Here is a 21,192-nt window from a genome sequence, read left to right as displayed (position 1 = left end):
GCCTAAAAAAGGGCTGCCATGTATCGCGTGTCATGGGGGAGGGGTCTGTGATACTATGTTGGGCCTGGGAGGTTGTATCGCTATGTACATCTAGAACATGTAAGATACAGTTAGACGCAAGCTAAGTGTGCGTTTGTATGGACATGGGAACACGAGAGACGGCTACATTTTTTACGGGGAAGAACTCGATGTGCTGTTTGTGGTGGCCTGAATCCAGGGAAGAAACTACGTACGTAAAAGAGAGAGGAAGAAAAAAAGAGACCAATTATAGGGTATAGGGTAGGCGGGATGATTTGGGCGATCCAACCCAGCCCCTGCGAATGAATAGGGAAATGGATGTAATTATCTTCACCGTTTTTGTCGTCGTACTAGGAGGTTGGTTGCCCGAAGGGTGATGACTAGCTGGGGCTACGGAGCAGGGAGACCGAAATGGGCGTTTTTACGCATGAATCCAGTTGGGCGACGTCGGCGGGACGCTGCATGACAGTTACAAATCCAATGCATCAACGACACACGGCCTTATCACATGAATCACGGACTGGTCAAACGCTCGTTGCAGCGACGGCTCGCCTCGTTTTGATTGCCAGGCTGCCAAGGACAGGTACATGACTCTCGATCCAAGCAAAGCCAGCAATATCAGGAGGTCTCTATGGGGAGATTGAGACGGGATTAGCACATTAGACGAGCACTAATAGTCGAGTCGCCAAAGAGGAATTGTCTCCACCCGTTGATGACCCCCTCCCGCTCCCACGTCCCATCCACTTCCCATCCAACCAACCCCGCCACTCGAGCTTCGTCCACGTCGGCTCTCATACCGCCTCCTCCCAACATAATCCACCACCGCCTTCACCCTTCCATCCTTCTCGCCCGCATCATCCCGCCTCCAACTGTCGCCCATCATGGATGAGATTGCAAAGGAATACGATGTCATCGTGCTGGGCACTGGTGCGTTCTCCCGTCCTTGTCTTGTCTTGTCCGCCGGAGACCCCCGCATCCAGAGCTTTGTTGGCGTGGGGCCCAGCATCGCAAGACAAGGGAGCTCCTGATTTTTTTTTTTTGCTAACGAGTTGTAGGATTGACCGAGTGTATTCTGTCTGGGTACGTGGGAGCCCCGAGATGTCTGATATGATATGGCACGATGCCGCGATGCCGCGATGCCGCGCTGGCTGCATGCTGTCGGCGCGCTCTCCGTCGTGGTGTCGGCGTCAATGACTTTCATGCCTTGGAATGTTTGGCTAACGGTTCTCGCAGTGTTCTGAGCGTCAAGGGCAAGAAGGTCCTCCACATCGACCGCAACGACCACTACGGCGGGTGAGTTCAAATCCTCCTCGACGATGCTCGAGAATCTCCCCCGGTGCACTTGAACAAAACCAAGGCTGACCCCTATGCTAGTGAAGCTGCTTCCGTAAACCTCGAGGCGGTATGCAACCATCCCCCCCACTCTCCGTCCCGAACCATACCCTTTCTGATCCGACCTTTTTCTAACGACGAATACACAACAGCTCTTCAAGAAGTATGGCAACTACGCCCAGGGCGAGGAGCCCTGGAAGAAGTATGGCCGCCTCAACGACTGGAACATCGACCTCGTCCCTAAGTTCCTCATGTCCTCAGGCGAGTTGACCAACATCCTCGTCTCCACCGACGTCACCCGATACCTCGAGTTCAAGCAGGTCGCCGGCAGCTACGTCCAGCAGGGCGCTGGCCCCAAGGCCACCGTTGCCAAGGTCCCGTCCGATGCTGGCGAGGCTCTCAAGTCCCCGCTTATGGGCATCTTCGAGAAGCGACGCATGAAGTCCTTCATTGAGTGGGTTGGCACCTTCGACGTCAACGATCCCGCCACACACAAGGGTTTGTTTCCCCCAACCAGTTGGAGTTCGAACGAGAAAAAGACCCCTCAGCCTTGTAGAGAACCCGGGCTGACGAATGCATCATCTATCTAGGTCTTGACATCAACACCGTGGCCCTGAAGGAGGTCTACGACAAGTTCGGTCTTGAGGCTACCACCCGCGACTTCATTGGCCATGCCATGGCTCTCTACCTCACTGATGAGCACATCAATGCCAAGGGCCAGGCCCCCGAGGCCATCCAGCGCATCCGCCTCTACGGCAACTCTGTCGCCCGGTACGGCAAGTCCCCCTACATCTACCCTCTCTACGGTCTCGGCGAGCTCCCTCAGGGCTTCGCCCGTCTGTCTGCTATCTATGGCGGCACCTACATGCTCAACACCAACGTCGACGAGATCCTGTACGAGGGCTCCAAGGCCGTCGGTATCAAGGCTACCATGACTGGCGTTGAGGAGATGAAGTTCGAGACCAAAGCCAAGATGATCCTCGGTGACCCCTCTTACTTCGTCGGCAAGACCAAGGTTATCGGCCACGTCGTCCGCGCCATCTGCATCTTGACGCACCCCCTGGCTGGTACCAACGACAGCGACTCCGCCCAGCTCATCATCCCCCAGTCTCAGGTCGGCCGCAAGAACGGTAATTTCCCCCTTCCCATCTTACCCATATCGCAAATTCTGACATGTCCTAGACATCTACATTGCTTGCGTCTCATCTGCCCACAATGTCTGCCCTAAGGGCTACTGGATCGCCATTGTCTCGACCATCGCCGAGACCACGGCCAACCACCACCTCGAGCTCCAGCCTGGTCTGGAGCGTCTTGGCAAGATCGAGGAGCAGTTCATGGTATGCACCCTCATCTATCAGACGTGACAGAATGAGACAATTAATTTGAGTTATAGGGTGCCCCCATCCCCATCTCTGAGCCCCTCGAGAACGGCACCAGTGACAACATCTTCATCTCTAAGAGCTACGACGCCACCAGCCACTTCGAGACCACCACCGACGATGTCAAGGATATCTACCACCGCTGCACCGGCGAGGACCTCAAGGTTGAGGGCCTGAGGGAGGGTCTCCAGGTTGCCGAGGAGCAATAAGCGCCCAGCTACCCTAGGTGATGTGGGTGATGCGATGAGAAAGTGCGCTTGGACGAAGCTCGTGCGTTTTGTTCCATGGTGCGAAAAACGACGACCTCCTTTGCCTTAGCGATGATACTGCATAGCTCCATGCAGGGAGGCGAGGTCCTACTCTGTAGATGCTACGCACTGTGATGAAATATACCTCTTCGATATACACCTCGCATTTTGAACCACGCACGATTCTGTAACGAAAGTGACACGGGCGGACAAACTGTGACGGACCGATCTCGACGTTGAACGTTGATAACTCGCCTTAATTGGTACTGACTGACATCTCATGATCATGATATATAAAAAGTCCCAGGCAACCACCCTATCTGGGGTTCAGGGGGTGCCGTAAATATCTATCTAGCCGACCTGTGGGGTCATCGCAAGAAACACACACGCAGAGTAACATGCTTTTTGGTGAGTCTCGCTCCCCTACGGAACAAACCATCCCATACGCCCCGAACTCCCGAGCAACCCACGACCCGCAACCACGACATGCGAAAAGAGAAAGACAAGCTGGAAGGGGGAAAGGAAGCAAGATGCAATTTTCTATCGTCGGGACGTCTTGCCCATGCCACGCTTTCCTGAAACCTGGAGAATTGAAAGTTAGTAATGTGCTTGCGGTGTAGCGTACGTGTACAGAATGAGTATAACTTACCAGATGCTTGATGAGTGAGGCGGTGGTGTGTCGATCTCCCTCTCCCTGTCGGGCCATGCGGTTCATGCGCTTCTGGTTGAGCTTGGCAATGCGCTCGGCCTTGGTACGGGTACCCTCGTCCTGGACACCATCCTCGAGACGGTTGGTGGCGGGGAGGCGGCTCATCGAGCGAGCACGGCTCTTGGAGCGGAGGCGATCGCGAGGAGTACCGCTGCGGCCATCGACATCCATGGCATCGGGATCCTCCGTTCCCAGGCGGCTGCGAGACAGCGAGCGACCACGTGGGCGGGACTTGGCAAAGGCACGCTCGGTAATCTCGGTAGTGTCGACACCAAGGGAGTCGAGGGCATCCTCGAACTCGGAGAGGGGCTTCTTCATGCTCTTGCGAGGGATGATGGCCTGGTTCTTGAGTCTCTTCTTCATGCGAGCCTCGTTGCGGATCAGCTGCTGCTTCTCGCGGATGATCTCGGCCTTGCGCATGACCTCGGCCTCCTCATCATCCTCAATCTCCTCGTCCGAGTCGTAGAATCCCTCGGCCTCGAGCTTCTCCTCCTCCTCCTCAAGAGCCTGGAGCTTGGCCTCAATATCGGGATCGACGAAGTCGTAGACGTTCTTGCCCTCGAAGATCTCGGGGACCTTGTCGTACTTCCACTCGGGGTTCGCAAGGAGGTAGTCGTCACGCAGATCGACGTTGAAGACACCGGCACCGCCGTTCTCATCCTGAACATCCCGGGCAGTTCTTCTGCGCTCAGGGTCCGTTTTGTCGTACTTCTTGCGGTCCTTGAGGCCCTCGGGAATGAAAGTCTCCAGAGTCTTGCCGCCCATAGGCTGAGCGACGTGGATTCGGGACATGACGTCGGCTAGTCGGCCACCAATGGCACCGCTGGTGTTGGTTCCGGCCTTCAGCTTCTGGTTGACTCGCTCAGCAATCAAGCGCTCGCAAGCAGCGTTCTTGACTTCCTGAACACCCTCCTGGGTATTGCAAGAGAGTTGGAGAAGCTCAACCTCACCAGCCTTAAGGAGGCTCTGAAGTTCGGCCTGGAGCTCGGCATCGAGATCCTCCATTCGGGTGACATCGATCTTGTTGATGACGATGAAGACGAGCTTGTTTGAGAAAAGAGGCTTGATGCTCTTGAACAGCTGGATTTGGGAGGTGACAGTGTAACCGCACTGCTCCGAAAGATCCATGAAGTACATGATGGCGGATCTCAAGTGAGCGATGGCAGTAATACTACATGCTGTTAATACGGTGGCTTTGCGACGGTGCGTGTGGATCTACATACCTCTGCATCTCAATGGTGTTCATCTCCTCAAGAGGGTGGTCGAGAATACCAGGAGTATCGATGGCCTGGAATCGCAGGTACTTGTAGTCGAAGTGACCGACAAACAGACTCTTGGTAGTGAAGGCGTAGGGCTGGACATCGACGTCGGCGCGGGTGACGCTGCGCAGGAAGCTGGACTTTCCGACGTTGGGGTAGCCGCAGATGACCAGAGTTCGGGTGTTGGGGTCAATCGAGGGCAGACGACCCAAATGCTGGCGGACCTGGTCGAGGTACATCAACGGGTCCTTGAGGCGCTTGATGAGGGTAGCCATGCGACCGAGGGCGGCACGCTTGAGCTGCTTGCACTGGTACAGCGACTGGCCATACTTGAGCAGGCGGACATAATCTCTAGAGATGGTCTCGATCAGGTGCTTGGCCGTCGACATCTGGCCGAGGGCGATTCTGAAATGGTCGGCATCGTAGAGGGTGTTGAGCAGATCCTTGTGGAAAGGATGGATATCCTGCAATCGGGGAAAGCTCTCCAGGATGGCGCCAAACTTCTCCGAGAAGGTCTCCTGGGTGAACTTGACCTTACGGGTGTAGAAGGCTGTGAGGATTGTGTCAGCGACGGGGAAGCGAGGACGAAGCGGCCGGGGAGAGGGCAGGCCGGAGGCTGGAGGCTGGGACAATGCGAACCTCGAATACGGCTAATCTGGAAGCCAGCGCGGATCTGGGTGGGCAGCTTGCGCTGGGTCCTGCTCAGCACGATGTCCAGGAACTCCTGCTGAGTGGGAACGGGGGGAATGTCCTTCCAGGTCGTCTTCATGATGGGCGATCTGGTGGTGGATGTTTCTGCACGACAAATGACTTCTCGAGTCGAAACGAGACGAGACGAGATGGCAAATTCAGGTGGGCGGTCAATTTTTTTTTCGAAAGAGGTGGGTGGAGTCGTGGCGGGTCTGCTTATCGATAAGCCTGCGCGTGGGATAAGGACCAAGGTCACTCCACGCCTGTTGTTTGCGGGTGCGGTACAAGGCTCATTTTTCACCCCGCCGAACCCCACCAACAAAATACAGTGGGAGGGTGGAAGAAGAAGGCACTTCGGCAGGGCGACGAGGGGATTGCAAACTTGATTCACTCACCATCATCAGAATATCGCACTTCCAGCCTCAGATCCAACCGACATATTGGTTCAAAGAGGTGAGATTCAACCCAATTTAAATATGACTCTTTTCACAACGTTCTAACCCACCTACAGATCAACCAAACACTTCTCCCCTCTATTCTCATTCTCCGTCTTACTTCACACCCCACCACCCAGCCAACTATATCACGACATCTCCCGCAATGTCTTCCCTCGCTCCGTACAAGAAGGAATTCCTGCAGTCCTCCATCTCTGGAGGCGTCCTCAAGTTCGGCAGCTTCGAGCTCAAGTCTAAGCGCATCTCCCCTTACTTCTTCAACGCCGGCCTCTTCCACACAACCCGCCTGGCTAGCGCTATTGCCACGGCCTTTGCCCAGGCCGTCGTCGACGCCCGAAAAGAAGGTCTGGAGTTTGACATCATCTTCGGCCCGGCCTACAAGGGCATTCCACTTGCTGCCACCATTGCCGTCGAGCTTGGCAAGTTGGCACCCGAGACTCTTGATACCGTCTCATACTCCTTCGATCGAAAGGAGGCTAAAGACCACGGCGAGGGTGGCAACATTGTCGGTGCACCACTCAAGGGAAAGCGGGTTCTGATCGTTGACGACGTCATCACCGCCGGTACCGCCAAGCGAGAGGCCATCGATAAGATCCGCAAGGAGGGTGGTATTGTTGTTGGTATCGCCGTTGCCTTGGATCGAATGGAGAAGCTCCCTGCTACCGATGGTGACGAGTCCAGGCCCGGACCTAGCGCCATTGGCGAGCTGCGAAAGGAGTACAGCATCCCCATCTTTGCTATTCTGACCCTGGATGATATCATTGAGGGCATGAAGAGCTTTGCCTCAGAGGAGGACATCCAGCGGACCGAGGAGTATCGACAGAAGTACAAGGCTACCGACTAAACGAAGGGAATACCGTGATTCATAAATAAAAGGCGACCTTTGCTAGGTAGTTCTGTCGGCAAGACACGAAATTCCAACCATACGGAACATCACCATGTGCTGAACTTGATATTATGTCTCAATATGAAGAGACCATCACTGTAGAAAAATCCCATGCACTGTGCACCGGCGTCACGACTATATTCTTTAGAACAGCGAATAAATGTAGTCACTAAGAAGAACCCGGGAAAAAGTGCTGAATTTTAGACCAGCTATGCGATTATAAAAGATATTTTGCTTGTCTGATGGAAGCCGGGCAACTGTGACAAGAACAATTCGGGAAAAAGTCCTCCGGGTAGGCAACTAATTACCCGGCATCCGTTGTTGGAAAGAGACCGCAAAGAAGTTGCGTGAACCTGAGAGCCAGGCCCCATTGTTTGGCTACGTTTTCTTGACTCTAGTGGGTTCCTCCTTGACCTTTGGTTTCGGTCCGCCTAGTTCAAGGACCTGGGAGATGGTTAGGTTCTGAAGCGAAGCTGGATAATATGACACCTGCTTACCATGGCATGCCAGCCTTGGCCAGCCAGAGCCTTTGTGCTCGGGCCAAGATCCCTGAAACCAAAACCCTTGTAGAATTGAATGGAGTACTAGAATTGTTAGCTGGGTACAAGTCTTTTGGGAGAACAGTATATTCGAAACTTACTGGCTGGCATATTAAAGCAACCCGATCTGCCATTCCAGATTCATTTATGAGTTGAAGATACGCCTTCATCGCTGTCTTGCCGATGCCCACGCCTTGGACCTCAGGACAAACAGCACAGGAATGGAGACAAACTGTTCTCCCTGACGATTGGTGGCCCAGAGGTGAGCCCTTGGAGGCCACAGGATCTCGCCAATGTTCGGGGAATTCCATGTCGGCATCCGTGATGACTGGATGTTTACCAAGTGTCGCAAGGATGTGAGCGAACATGACATGCTTGGCATGATCGGTGCGTCCAGATTCGACGGGTCGACTAGGGTTCATAGTTGCAATCCGCCAGTCCTTTGCATCATCGGGTCTGATTGTGTTGAACAAGCCATAGCACACCCCTCCGGATTTCCGAATGCGATACTCGATCTAGGGATGACGGATTAGTCGGAGTGAGAAATTCGGTCCCCGAAATCGCTAAGAAGCAGCCACTCGGAGAGAAAGGAGAAGTTCCGATATACCTTTTCTCTGCTTGCTCGATGCTTCGGGTCCGACAAAGCAGCGTTCTCGAGTGTCACGCAGGTTTCAATGTCGTTCTCGGTTAGAGGTGAGAGCATCGGGGCCCAATGGAAGGGGATGACTTTCTTCAAAAGCCCAGCCTCGGAGTTTCGTTTCTGGATTCTCAACTGAGTGATGTTTCTCTTGGTCATGACCATCTCCTCATCAGCATCGCAGGAATCATCGATGGCATCGGCGTCTTGGTCTTCATCTCTCTCGGCGGTAGGCCCGTCAGAGAAGATTATGTCCCGAGCCGCAGTCGCGAACTCGTTTTTTCGATCCATGTTGGGCTGGCGATGCCGGGGCGGTCGTGAGGGTTGTCAGTGAGCCCTTGGTTATTCCAGGTTCCCCTTTGGTTATGAAATCCTGCCCTTGCAGATACGAAGCCGCTAATGCAGTTCACAGGTCGGGGCTTTTGTAGAAGACTGCAGACAAGGGCGTTCTGTGGTTTGGAAGTTGGTTTGGCCAACGGTTTTCGTCCTCGCCCGAACTGATCCCCCTGACCTCTTTGCCAATTCGTTTGATGACGATGACAATGGCGAGACAAACAGCATCGCCCTCAGGTTCCAACACGATAAAAAAACGCAAGTGCGGCAGGTTGAGCAGCAAGTTGCGAAGTTGTTTAACCACTGAGCTGAGGCGTTGAGTCAGTGAATCACGGACAGTTCACGATCGAAGGTCACGGGGTACTGGAGGCGATGGACGTCAGTTGGTTTGCTCTGGGCCCAAGTGGACCCACGGACCCGAGAGATCGGACGATGAAGACGGCGCCGAGATGGGGCAGGTGGGACTATGGATATTGGGGAGGACCGTGCCTAAGCCAACTCCTTCGAGGAATGGGGAATGGGAGCAGGATGGAAATAACTCGGCTGGGTGGTGGGGTGGGTAAAGACACGTTCGGAGCGGCTTCAGATGGATGAGAGTGATGAGTGGTGAGTGGTGAGTGGTGGAGTGGTAGAACATTCGTCTTGGATGAACAAGTCGACAGGAGACATGTCAAAATGATGCGTCTGGCTGAATGATCTCATTGGGACAGAATAATGCGATTGCCACTTCACCTTCAGCGTCGCACTTGCCCGCTTGCCCAGTCGGCGACCGAAGGAAGGCGTGACAGACAGCTACGGCCGTACCTACCTTGGTACTTACCTAGCTGGACAGCCGGGCAGGTAGTTTTTGATTATCAGAGTCGCGTGACCGGGGTGAGTGGCAAGCAATGAATGTGATAATTGGTAGTATTCTGGCTATTCTAGAGTAATCGCCGACGCTGGCTCTCGATCTGGGCGACGGAGCAGGCCACAATGTGCGAGAAACAAGGCTCATGGTGCGTACGAAGTACCTCGCAGTAGGCATGTGGAAGGGCATAACAACGACCAGGGTTCCTGGGCCGCACACACACATTCATCAAGGACGCCTCCCGAAATCCAACCCTTCCTAGGTACAGATCACCTGCTGCAAGATAATGACTCAACTAGATGCAATCGAGTGCCCCTGCGCATACACTGCAGGCAATGGTGGCTGCAGTGGCCACATGCCCTGAGGCATCGCCGGAAGCGTTTCCGTTCTGGTTTGTAGACTGTACCTCTGTGGCGCTATTGGGCCGTGGGCAGCATCCCTGCTCGACTTTGTTCAGAGTCAACGATCAAGTTAAATCTGAAATAGAACCAAAGGGTCCCGGGAAGGATAGTTTAGAGTATTTAGTCATCTCGATGCGGTTGAGCTGCCGACTCTGGAGATATCGGGGAAGCGGCAATTCCGCACATCAACCACATCGCTAAACAAGGGTAAAAGGTGCTGCAGAGGAGATCATCCTGCACCTCGCTTTGGCTCCCTGTCGCGGTCAGCGATATGTAATTGGCCCCCATACGGTCTCGGACTAGGTCTCTCCCTGGAGCGGCAGCATCCGTGACGATCTCAGGGCAAGCTCTACTCCAAATCACCAGCAGCAGTGCATCTCGGCCGGCATTGGATGCTTGCCTGGGCATCGATGCGTATATGATTTGCGACACTTAGGCGCCCGCATCTCGTTTACACGCATCTGAGTGAATTTAGCCTGGTTTGGGCAGAGGCTTGCGAGATGCGAACCAATGTCGACCCGAGGAGCCATGTCAGAACTGTACGATGTTGGAGGCTGATACGCGGAAGCTGTCGTGGGACGGCTTTGCCTAGCATCAGTCAGCAAGGGAGAATGCCCCAAGCCTTGATGTATTCGTGTCAATTCGTCATCGTGGTCAGTGCCTCATGGACGCCCGCCGCTGGTATCAGCCTGCTCGGCCTGCCGTTAAAATCCGCTCCGGGAAGAAGAACCGGTGAGCTTCGGTAGCTTTCGATGGGCGGAGGTGATCGAATGACATGACAGCACCACGTCTCCCCGTGACCGACTGACAGACTGTTGACTGACTCACTTGTCTGACTAGCAGGGAGGAAGACAAGCAAGCAAGGTAAACAAAGCAAACAAGTTGTACAATCAAACAGGCAGACAACGAGGCAGATCAAGCCGGCGGGCAGGCAGATACGCGCAGATGAGCAGGCAACCAGCCGTCAACTGAGCCGAAAACCGTTGCGGTGGTGTTGTTGTTGTTGATCAAGTGAAGGCCAGAGGGAGTAAGCTTAGATAGGTACCTAAATTAGTACCGAGGCTGACGATGGATGGAAGGCGAACTGGACTTGTTGCCTTTTACGTGCCTCCTATGGAGCACCTGCTACTACGCACCTAGTCATTGCGGAGGATATGAACTAGGATGGGAAGTAGATCCGCGAGACGGGAGCGTGGCAGTGGGGGGTCGTAGCTGGCTAGACGGCGGCCCTAGGCCACCGCCAATTAACAGGCAACTCACTGAAGCACCCGAGACATCCCCCGCGCCACTGTAGACGGGAAGCTGGCGAGCGGTTGATGCCCGCTGCTGTGTCGTCACCGCCGCGCCCGCCGAGGCCCACTAAGCAAAGCCACAGCGAAATTTGCCCCTCCAGCGCCCCCTCCCCTCTATTCGTAGGTAGGTAGGTACGTTACTGTACCTCCACTCCGCTAACCTTCGGGTTCCAGGTTGTAGGGACCGAGTACGTAGGCGGTAGGCTACCTAAAACGTTCCGGGGCATCGCCCGCGTCACCCACTGTAACCTTGAACGGCGCTCCGTCAGCTTCCAAGGTTCCCCAGCCAAGCTCCATCTGCTTCTCCCGGTACGGTACTAGTTCACCCAGCCAGCCTGCCGTCCACGAGTCGCTTTGACCTCGAATCCATCAAACTCCATCCGTCCTGAAGCCAGCGACTCCAAGATCCGCGTCACGACCTAAACCTCCCCCACTCCGCCTCCGGCTCCAACCCTTCTCCCTCCCTTCTCCCTTCTTCCTCTCCTTCTCCCTTTTCCCTCCTCCGAACCTTCGACTTGCCCCCCACACTGGTTCTGCTCGCCACCCTCAGATACTTCTTCTCCTCACCAACCACCCGGACAGCCAAGCAGACAGGTAGGCTTGAGCTTCGCTTGCTACCTGTCTATCATCTCTCGGTGCTGTCTGCTGGGCCTACGCAAGCCCAGTAACCTCAAGCCTCCCAGGGTTGCCACTACAAACAACCAAAATCACAGCCACAACCACGACTGCAACCTAGCCACTTGTCCCCTCGATTCCTCCTCCTACCCCGACCAGACCTCCTCTCTGCGTATCCTGGTAACCAACCGAGCAATCCGAGCTCGCAGACCTGCCCAAAATGTAAGATCTACATCCAGCTCCCGTAGCCCCGCTATTGCTCAATGCTGACCCGTCACCGGCAACCAGGCGCATCACCCTCAACATCTTTAACCCCCAGGCCGGGGAGCAGGACAGCCTGCTTACCCTCGAGATCTTCCCCGAAATGACCATGGCCACACTCCGCGAGTCCATCCACGCCGAATCTACCATTCCTGCGACCTCACAACACATTTACCACAATGGCCGTCTCATCTCAGATGACTCCAAGACCATGGAGCAGCTGCAGATCACTGATGGAGAGATGTTGGCCCTGCATGTTCGGGATATGCGAGGCAGCACTGGCGTCCCCGACCAGGCGCCCCGCCCCCAGCAGCCTCGGAGACGGGCAAGCAATGAACAAGATCCTGAGCTCATCCGCCTACAGGTCCTTGGAAATCCTACATTGAGGCAGCAGCTTCAGAGACAACATCCTGACCTGGCTTCCGCAGTAGAGGACCCGGCCCGCTTCGCCCGCATATTCCATGACAGCCAAGACCGTGAAAATAGAGAGCGTCTAGAACGACAAAGAGAGATAGAGAGACTCAATGACGACCCTTTCAATATCGACAACCAGAAGAAGATCGAGGAGATGATCCGCCAGGAGAGAGTCATGGAGAACCTGCAAAACGCTATGGAGCACAACCCAGAAGGTATGCCATTCGACCTCCCCGCATAATACTTGTGCAATTGCTGACTTGTCTCCAGTCTTTGGCAGAGTCCACATGCTCTACGTGGACGTTGAAGTAAATGGCTATAAGGTTAAGGCGCTGGTTGATTCCGGTGCCCAGGCCACAATCATGTCTCCTGCTTGCGCTGAGGTATGTGGCATCATGCGGTTGGTTGATACACGATTCGCTGGTGTAGCCCGTGGTGTGGGAACCGCGACCATTATTGGACGTGTTCACTCTGCTCAGATCAAGATTGGCAACCTCTTCTTGCCTTGCAGTTTTACAGTCATGGAGGGCAAGGCTGTCGATTTGCTTCTTGGCTTGGACATGCTCAAGAGATACCAGGCCTCTATTGACCTGGCCAAAGACAAGCTGATCATCCAGGGCGTGGAGGTTCCTTTCCTGGGAGAGGCTGAAATTCCCAGAGAAGAGGAGACCCTCACCGAGGAACCCACTCTACCTGGCCCTTCAGGAACCACCATCGGCCAGCGATCGGGAGCTGTGATACCACCAGATGCTCCGCAGCAACAGCCCCCGGCTGCACCACCGCAGGCTCCCGCTCCCGCACCAGCTCCCACCGCGCCGCCCGCTCAACCACCAGCCTCGAGGCCCAACATCTCGCCTGAAGCGGTCGAAAACCTGGTAGCCATGGGAGCCACTAGAGAGCAGGCAATCCAGGCCTTGCAGGCGGCAGAGGGAAACCCCGATGTAGCCGCCAGCCTCATCTTCTTCTCGTAATCTGGGACACTCGAAAGGCATTATGACTAGCATGACAGGGTATCAGGTATCAGGACAAGGACGGAAGTTCAGAGTTTTGGCGTGAGACGGATGATAATTAGATACGGGTTCTGGACAGCTCGTGGTGACAGGTGGATAGAGACGATGGCTCGGCCGCGCACATGCGGAGAGATTACATTTGACTTTTCTACTTTGCTCGCAAGGAATGACTTTTAAGAAAACCCCCTTTTCAGATAAACTAAAACAAGACATGACAGTGTATGATGCGGGTATTCGTCGTCGTGGAAACTAAATACAGTACCAGCCCAGAAATCAACTCCCCTATCGAATTTTGTAGACGCAGGGCTTTAGGATGGAAGCCTCGTTCACCTCGGGCTGCTCGTCGATCGGATCAATCTTGCGGATGATGGGCCTCCTCCCCCTAGGAGGCTCCTGCGGCTTCACTCCCTTGCCCTTGGTCGGCTGTGCAGCCTTGATGAAGTGCATCTTGACAAACATCTTGTTGGATAGATCGATCGCCTCACGGTCGCCCTGGGGCACGAAGCCGCGGGACTTGAGCACCTCAACAAAGGCGGAGACATCCGTCTCGCGGCGGCGGTCCTCCATACCGTCTACCTCGACAGACAGGTCTTCGTCGTTATTGCCGTCGTCGGCGCCCTTGCCCTTGGCCTTCTGAATCTTCTTGCGGTTTCCAACGCTGTGGGTGACGGGGGCGTTCTTTTTGCGGATGGGGCCGAAGCGGCTTTTGATCTCAGCAACCCAGAGCTCGCCCTTCCAGTGCAGGATGCGGTAGGCCTCCTCAACAAAGTCGACCCAGTTGGTGCCCATCAAGGCGAGGCAGAAGACGGCCACGTTGATGGAGCCGTCGGGGAGGGGCAGGTTGGCGATGTCGGCTTTGGTGACGAGCGGGCTAGGGCTTTGGAGATCGAAGCTCTTGACGGTGACTCGCAGCTTCTTGCCGTCGGTCTGCAGGGCCTCGGCGAGGCGGGCGTCGCCGCACCCAAGGTCGGCAATGGTGCACTCCTGGTTCGTCCGGGGCAGCACCGTCTTGGCGAGGGTAAGCGGAGGCGCACCGGGGCGCTGCTTGCCGGGTTGGCGGACACGGCCGCGGCCACGGATGTCCTTGAGGAAGCTGTCGACGGGGTTCTCGGGCCAGACCTTGACCTGGCGGCGGAAGCCCTCGTGGTACTCGTCGAACATCTCGGGGGACTCGTCGAAGAGCTGGTACGACTCCTCGGAAGGGCGCGTGTACAGCGTCTCGTTGAGGTGCCGGAACCGCGCCGAGATGAGCTTCTCTCTCATGGACGCTTGGAGGGGTGTGAGTTTGGGAGCGGGAGGTGCGACGGCCTTGGTGACGGCCTCGGTCTTTGCTGTTGAGGTCGGCTCTGAGGTGGCGGCATCGGCATCGTCTGTGGGCTTCTGCTTCTGCTTCTTGTTCTTCTTGTCCTTCTTTTGCTTGGGCTGCGTCTCACTCTCCTTCTCACCCTCCTGCTCACTCTTCTTGTCGCCGCTCTCATCCTTGGCACCGGCGGCCTTCACATCTCCCTTGCCGCCCTTCTTCTGCCGCTTGGCAGCCTGTCCGGGCTTCGGATCATCGCTCTTCTTGCCCTCGATGACAGATGCCCACAGGTCGGCAACCGTCGAGGCTGTGACGCCTTCGATAGCAGCAGCGGCGGCAGCGGCGCCTGCTCGCTTGCGCTTCCTGGGTTTTGAGGCGGGAGCATTGTTGCCAGCGGACTGCGTCTCAGACTTGAGGGTGTCTGCCGCCACGGACCATCCTGGTACAGCAAACATCTTGACGAGCTGGCGATTGGCGTTGTTGGTCGATTGCTGTTGGTGTTGTAGTGGGTGCTGGTGACTTTTCTTCAACTGATTTTTTTACACTGACGTCCCAGAACGGCAATTAGGCGGCGAGGCGGCCCGTGCGCGAGCTACTGATTGTTGCGACTCAGCGCAAGACGGACAGCAGCTCTCCATCGTCATGACATGCACGCAACATTTAGACTTGATAAATAAAGGTTAGATAATGAACCTTGCATTTTTATATTTTAATTATGCATTACTTAGATATACGAGTTATGGAGAGCCGTGGTGCTTGAGAGATAAGTCAAGAGTATAAGACTCCCATGACAGTTACTACTTTGGTCAACAGGAACAATGAGGCTTGGCTGGTAGCTCAGTAGTACGCCATGGCTTTCAGCTTTGCTAAGTTACAAGGATATGTGCATGGTGGCTTGCAGAGTGCCGTTACGACCAAGATAATTATCTAGGAGGCGTTAAGGTATCCAATGTGGCCTGTGAACCGCTTCTGGACGCTAATAAGCTGGTAGGCACCGTTAGGCGGGACACGAGGTGTCACGCCTACGACTGACTGTGTAGAATATTGTCTGCTTGACCTTGAATCAGAAAACTCAACACCTGAGTCTAAACTTCATTCTCTCGTCCGCAATTAATATGGCATTTGAACCCACTACTGCGAGAACAGAAGCATAGAAACGCCTACTGAGTTGAGCCTCCGTCAACAACTATTGGATATCGCCGGTCAAGTTACGATTTGAGGAGCTTGTAAGAGGAGTAGATACGGTTAAAGAATAGAGGCATCGAGAAATAGTAAGTTAGGATATTTGACATGCCGCCTCGGGTATATAGGGCAAGGTTGAAGAACCAACTCCGGAGAGACGGTGTATATAATTATAGGCTAGGATCGGAAACTGCAACGGTCCGAACAACATGAACAACTTGCGCGATGGATGCGATAGAAACCTAACCTTGCAAATTGTCCTAGGACTCATCGGCGATTTCTAGAAGAAAGGCACGTTGCATTCGGAGCGGTTCTTTGGCGACTGCTCCCTGCCTCCGAACGGGTCGGGGTTGACTAGTTCCTGGAACGGCGATGATTCCCAACTCGCTGGCTGTAGCACCGGATCTCACTTTGCATCCGAGATTGTACGAAGATGCCCCGGAAAACCTCTCGTCGGCCGCGGAGAACTATGCATGTGACTAGCCGCCGGCACCGAGAGAGGCCGTCCCCGGGGCCGTAGCCGCGACACTGGGAGGTGGGTGACGGAATGCGTGTGCTTCATCCTGCAGACCATCTGCCTTGAGTGACTGGCTGGCAGAAAGGCGGCACTGGGCATTCCGCCGCTCGGATGGATGACAGGCCGCTGTGCGCGAGAGACAGCTGCAGCAGGAACTGTGAGTCAATTGCCACCGGTGGTCTTGCTTATGCTTGAGGCCGGCTTGGCTTCGAGATAGTGACGAGGACCAACTGGTTTCCATCCAAGGATTGGCTACGTGGTCGGAAGTCGTCACACCGTCTCGCCCCAAGAACATACCCCGATCCGCGTGACCATGCTATTTACGACTGCGGGTAGATGCAGAGGTTCAGGTATAGTTGGTGTCAAGACGAGACGTAGATCAGAGACACATTGGCATGGTAACAGTCATCACAACTATTGAGGGCCATCGAGAATAAAAAACTACCCCCGCGTCGGTTATGGCAGGTCACGAGAGCTGGGCACGCAGCGCGCCAGTGCCGATCTCCAACGGCGTGAACTGGTGGAAGGATACAGTAACCTGGTCTGATGCACGATCCCGAGGCATTGGCGTGGCTTCCCGCGAGCAACCACGCACTGGGCGCTTCATCCGAACACGAGGCGCAACTCTAACTCATGTTTGGGCCCTGTGTCGACGCCCAGTCGTGGAGGTTGCCGGACAGAAACGTTGACTCAGAGTACTGGTGTAATCACGCGAGGCTACAGTACGGCCTGGAGGAGCTTGACTCTCGACAGAGACTTGGCCATGTTGTTGGTGAACGTTGTGGCGGTCAGGGGCCGGCATCCAAGTCACTCCAGGCCAAAAGCCAATACCACCTTGCAGAAATGGCGTTTGTCCCTCAGAACCTCCACCCACAATGAGACCAGCTGAATGCTGTACGCATTGCCCAGCCTCCGCTAGTCCAGGCAGCCAGAGATGGCTCGTACTTGTGGAACGGCCAAAGTGACGGCCACCAGTCTCGTTGCCGCAGGCCTCCGAAGGCGTCGATTTGTTTTGGGACGGTATCATTCAGATATGCCTGGATGAGACAGGATAGACAGGCACAACTTTCCCAGGGCTGGTCACTGCTGAGCGGGTGTAAGACCTGTCTGCTCAGCCATTGTTGATCGGAGGCTGGGTGATGTCGAGGATCACACTGGACACGTTCCCGCAGCAGAGAAACGGCGCCTCGGCAGCTAGCTGCAGGTTCACAACATGACGGCTTGCTGGGGGGAGGGGCCTTTAGGTGAAATGACTCTTCGGAATGAGCTGGATAGATGGCCCACCCCTCCACAGCTGGCGATGAGGCAGAGATCCGACCAAGGCAGAGATGCCGACCTAGATGAGATGGTTGCGCAAGGGCAGTGCTTCTGGTTCTCGTACCGTCGTGAGAGACATGGCATGCGATCAAAGGGACCTGGAGATGGGCGCGAGACGAGGGATGTGTAACACTGTGCAATGTTTGTGTCACACAGCAGCATGACCGTGAGCTGCATCGACTGCCTCTAGGTGACCAAGGGTCAAGTCGGAGGTAGGTGCTTAGGTGCTTGTAGGCATGGAAATGGGTCTGGGTCTGGGTTTGGGATGGGGTGATGCTGGTCGTTGGCTGCGGTGTACATGGAACCTACCGAAATGGACAGGCTTTGTGAGCCTCGAGATTGTGGCTGCGTCGAGGAGACGCAGGAATTGGGCCTGTCGTTGGGGACAGCTGAATGGGAGGAGCACGAGGAGCACGAGGAGCACGAGGAGCACGAGGGGCACTTGTAGCACGAGGAGCACGTCCCAGCAGCATGATGAGCGTAAGGAGCAGGTGGCAGCTGGAGATGGTGATTGCAACGGTCGTGGTATTGGTGATGGTGGCAGTGTTTGTGGAGGTTTTTTGGGGATATGCTTTCGCTCAGATTAGTCGCGTTGCACAGAGACGAGGTTGCTAATAACTTAAGGTTTTGGCAACCGTTCGGAGGGTCCGAAGAGGAAGGAGCGGGCCCTGTCCGAGAAGCGCCCGAGGGAGCCGGCTCTCGAGTAGACTTCGGCATCTCGCTTGGCCGGCCTCTAGCCTTCAGTAGGCTGGAGTACGGACATTGGAAGGGATGCGAGGCTTACGGCTAGTCGGCTTCAAGTTTCAGGGTCCATTGTTCAAAAAGTCTGTTGAATAATAGGCAGGGGGCTGCTTACGGTGCCTTGCAAGAGGGACCGCCTTTTGGGACCGCCTTTTGGGTGGCTGCAGGACACATGTCGGTTGGAGGCTTGATGATGATCTTCGTATGCGAGAAAGGCGATGCGCGGATGGACGCCCGCCGGACTTGAACGAACCCTGCCAATTGCCAGGAGTTTATTAAGGAGAGCGGGGATAAGGTTAAGACGGATGCACTGGCCGACCGCGCGCTTCAGGGCCATCCACCTCGCCTCGCTGTTTGAGTGTCGGGCAATTGCGAGACCTGACGTCGACGGTTCGCCAGCCACCAGGAACCTTGCTTGTAGGGCTGTAACTTAATCCCTGAGTGGTATTTTATTAGCAACCGTATTATTGCACGCTAGTTGGAGCAGGAATTGGAGTTTGGAGACGGAGATGGAGATGAGATGGGCAGTGAGATGAGACAGAGAGGAGGAGAGAGAAAAGGTGTGTGTGTGTGTGTGTGTGAGACACCCCCGACACCGCCTGATGCTGTCCGGGAATAGGAGCATGGCTGTTCGATGTAAAAGGCCCCTTCGGCACGCCGGAGCATGGGCAAAGTGAGCGAGGAACTGGATGAACGAATGAGGGCATGGCAGTCGGTGGATGTTGGAAACGGTAACACGGCACGGCATGCCACTCATCTGCAATCTGCAATCTGGACCCATCGAACCAACCCTCGCCAGCCGCCATCCGGCCATTCAGTCTGTCGATATGCATGCGGGTTCGTAACTTGCCAGACCGGGGTCTTGGCTCTCGGGGTCTCGTTGCGGCTTGGGAACCCACTCCCACGTTGGGTAGGACCTGTCTGCCGGACGTGCTAATGCCAGTTGGTGGTGAGTCGGGTCTTGGCTCGACACATGCGTACGTAGGTTGGTACTGTACGAATACCGGTATGCCGACTCATTGCTTGTACCTATTTTCCCAACGGGCTACTAATACTGTACTCTAGCACATCCACCCCGGTCGGCATCTGCTATCCATCAATAAGAGCTCCGTGCTGGAGGCTTGGATAGGTGCCTGCTAAAGGACCATTTCCGCATTCGATGGTGGGCCTCGGTTCGGTGTTCAGTGTTCAGTGTTGTCTTTCGACTGCCCCGTCCGTGTCTGTGTCTGTGAAGGTGTGCGTATGTGTGTGCGTACCTATGTCTGTGCGTGTGTGCGTTGTGTGTGTGTGTGTGTGTGTGTTGTGTGTGTGGTAATAGACCCTTTCTTTGGGCTACCACGCACCAACCTGGTAGTCCAAATCCATGCCTCCTCTCCTCAATGTCAGGACATGCACGGCGAAGGTTGGGGACTTTGAGTGCAAATGGCACGGACGAGATCTCCCTTTTACGATAGATGCTGCGGCCCTTGCCCCTTCCACCACGTTGAGGGCGTCCTGGTCCCTTGTCCCTTGTCCCTTGTCCCTTGTCCCTGTCCTCGTCCCTGTCATTGGCCTCGGCGTCGGCTTGTCCCCTGTTTCCTTGTTTCCCCTCCTCGATCTGGCAGAGAGACGGAAGAAACAGAAGCAAGCAGCCAACAGCCAGCCAACAGCCAACAGCCAACAGCCAGCAGCCAGCCGGGTCACCCACCCTCTTCCTTGCCCTGACCCTTGTCCGGCTGTGGTTTTTTGGTGACACCCACCATCTCTTCTCGTCGGTTCGCTCCTCCTGCCCGCAGCGCCGCCGATGCCTCACATCCATCCCCATCCAATGCCATTGATCTGATCTCGCGCGGGCTTTGCTTTTGTGTGTCAGTCTCGTTCTCCTTGCAGTCGGCTGCGGGCTCTCGCTCTCGCTTTTTCTCTTATTCTCCCACCTCTTCCCTTCTCGCCGGCTCCCACACCGCCGCCTTTTGACTAGCAACACGGCGAGCAGCAATCACGGACCGACTGCCATTTCTCTTGTGCAGTTTGCTTCTCTGGCCCCTCCAAGTCCCGACGCAACAACTCCACTCCCCCACCCACCTCCCGACACCATCACCTCACCTTACCTTAGCTACCTCCATACCTGCCGACTAAGTTACGTAGTAGGACTACACTGCCTATTACCTACCTACACTGCACGGCACTTTCACTGTGCAAGGTACGGGCGTCAGTCAACTCTTGGCTGCCAACTGCCAATTGCCACCATCACCAGCGCCCCCCACAGTGTAAACCCATCACCATACCATAGTACCATCTCCATCTCCACCTCCACCTCCACCTCCACCTACCTTACCACCGCCCAGCATCGACCTTACCCAATACACCTACCCGCTAGTCTGGGCGCGCCCACTTTCACTTTTGCTCAGAAGCCGCGGCCTGTTCTCGCATTCATAGTCACCTTATTTACAACAGGCTAGGTAGGCTAGGCCACTCACTCCAGTGCCTCAGTCACTCAGTCCCTGCCTTCCCTACCTACCTCGAGCTACCTACCTACCTACTTACCTTCCATCTCTTCCTTACCACTCTTCCAGGACCCCCTTGTGCCGCACAGCGCAAAACAATTGCTTCAACTCATCGGGGAATCGATCCGCTCTCCGTCGAGAGACAAGAGACAAGAGCCTAGACACGGGCCACAAACACAAAAGACAAGACACACACACACACCACACACCACACAGACAGTCAAGGACCTGCCATCCTCCACCCTGGCTCCTGCTGCTCCGCTGGCCCTCACCGGCCCCCGAACTGGATTGGTAAACCGCCGACCATCGAGTTACACCAACATGTTT

At 55.3% G+C, this 21,192-nt stretch overlaps 6 protein-coding genes across 6 annotated transcripts; 2 read left to right on the top strand and 4 right to left on the bottom strand.

The window, feature by feature from the left end:
- Window positions 1-899: 899 nt before the first annotated feature.
- Window positions 900-2,938, top strand: BGZ61DRAFT_340729 (GDP dissociation inhibitor; the record flags this gene model as incomplete). Its single annotated transcript, XM_046239333.1, has 8 exons — window positions 900-945; window positions 1,074-1,098; window positions 1,252-1,311; window positions 1,393-1,420; window positions 1,503-1,848; window positions 1,941-2,480; window positions 2,533-2,687; window positions 2,744-2,938. The coding sequence occupies 8 exons, from the start codon at window positions 900-902 to the stop codon at window positions 2,936-2,938; spliced, it is 1,395 nt and encodes a 464-aa protein (XP_046110693.1).
- Window positions 2,939-3,517: 579 nt separating this feature from the next.
- On the bottom strand, window positions 3,518-5,714 carry BGZ61DRAFT_489739 (P-loop containing nucleoside triphosphate hydrolase protein; the record flags this gene model as incomplete). The annotated part of the gene is made up of 4 exons (XM_046250248.1): window positions 3,518-3,559; window positions 3,627-4,857; window positions 4,910-5,495; window positions 5,585-5,714. The coding sequence occupies 4 exons, from the start codon at window positions 5,712-5,714 to the stop codon at window positions 3,518-3,520; spliced, it is 1,989 nt and encodes a 662-aa protein (XP_046110692.1).
- Window positions 5,715-6,006: 292 nt separating this feature from the next.
- Window positions 6,007-7,155, top strand: BGZ61DRAFT_441150 (phosphoribosyltransferase-like protein). Its single transcript, XM_046244553.1, has one exon. It carries the CDS (start codon window positions 6,236-6,238, stop codon window positions 6,932-6,934), a length of 699 nt encoding a protein of 232 aa, XP_046110691.1. The 5' UTR covers window positions 6,007-6,235; the 3' UTR covers window positions 6,935-7,155.
- A 199-nt stretch (window positions 7,156-7,354) lies between these two features.
- On the bottom strand, window positions 7,355-8,443 carry BGZ61DRAFT_340516 (uncharacterized protein; the record flags this gene model as incomplete). The annotated part of the gene is made up of 4 exons (XM_046239315.1): window positions 7,355-7,420; window positions 7,474-7,560; window positions 7,617-8,030; window positions 8,123-8,443. 4 exons carry the CDS (start codon window positions 8,441-8,443, stop codon window positions 7,355-7,357), a joined length of 888 nt encoding a protein of 295 aa, XP_046110690.1.
- Window positions 8,444-13,607: 5,164 nt separating this feature from the next.
- Window positions 13,608-15,080, bottom strand: BGZ61DRAFT_339643 (methyltransferase-domain-containing protein; the record flags this gene model as incomplete). Its single annotated transcript, XM_046239248.1, has 2 exons — window positions 13,608-14,333; window positions 14,388-15,080. The coding sequence occupies 2 exons, from the start codon at window positions 15,078-15,080 to the stop codon at window positions 13,608-13,610; spliced, it is 1,419 nt and encodes a 472-aa protein (XP_046110689.1).
- A 2,726-nt stretch (window positions 15,081-17,806) lies between these two features.
- BGZ61DRAFT_87796 (uncharacterized protein) lies at window positions 17,807-18,585 on the bottom strand. Its single transcript, XM_046257176.1, has one exon. It carries the CDS (start codon window positions 18,356-18,358, stop codon window positions 17,843-17,845), a length of 516 nt encoding a protein of 171 aa, XP_046110688.1. The 5' UTR covers window positions 18,359-18,585; the 3' UTR covers window positions 17,807-17,842.
- Between the last annotated feature and the right edge of the window lie 2,607 nt (window positions 18,586-21,192).

This window comes from Ilyonectria robusta (assembly GCF_021365365.1).
Source record: "Ilyonectria robusta strain PMI_751 chromosome Unknown BGZ61scaffold_2, whole genome shotgun sequence".
Taxonomy (NCBI): domain Eukaryota; kingdom Fungi; phylum Ascomycota; class Sordariomycetes; order Hypocreales; family Nectriaceae; genus Ilyonectria; species Ilyonectria robusta.
This window is presented reverse-complemented; position numbering and strand designations above follow the sequence as displayed.

Bases quoted from the DNA above. Each gene is read 5' to 3' on its own strand.
- BGZ61DRAFT_441150 (XM_046244553.1), top strand. From the start codon at position 6,236: ATGTCTTCCCTCGCTCCGTACAAGAAGGAATTCCTGCAGTCCTCCATC.
- BGZ61DRAFT_87796 (XM_046257176.1), bottom strand. From the start codon at position 18,358: ATGCCGAAGTCTACTCGAGAGCCGGCTCCCTCGGGCGCTTCTCGGACA.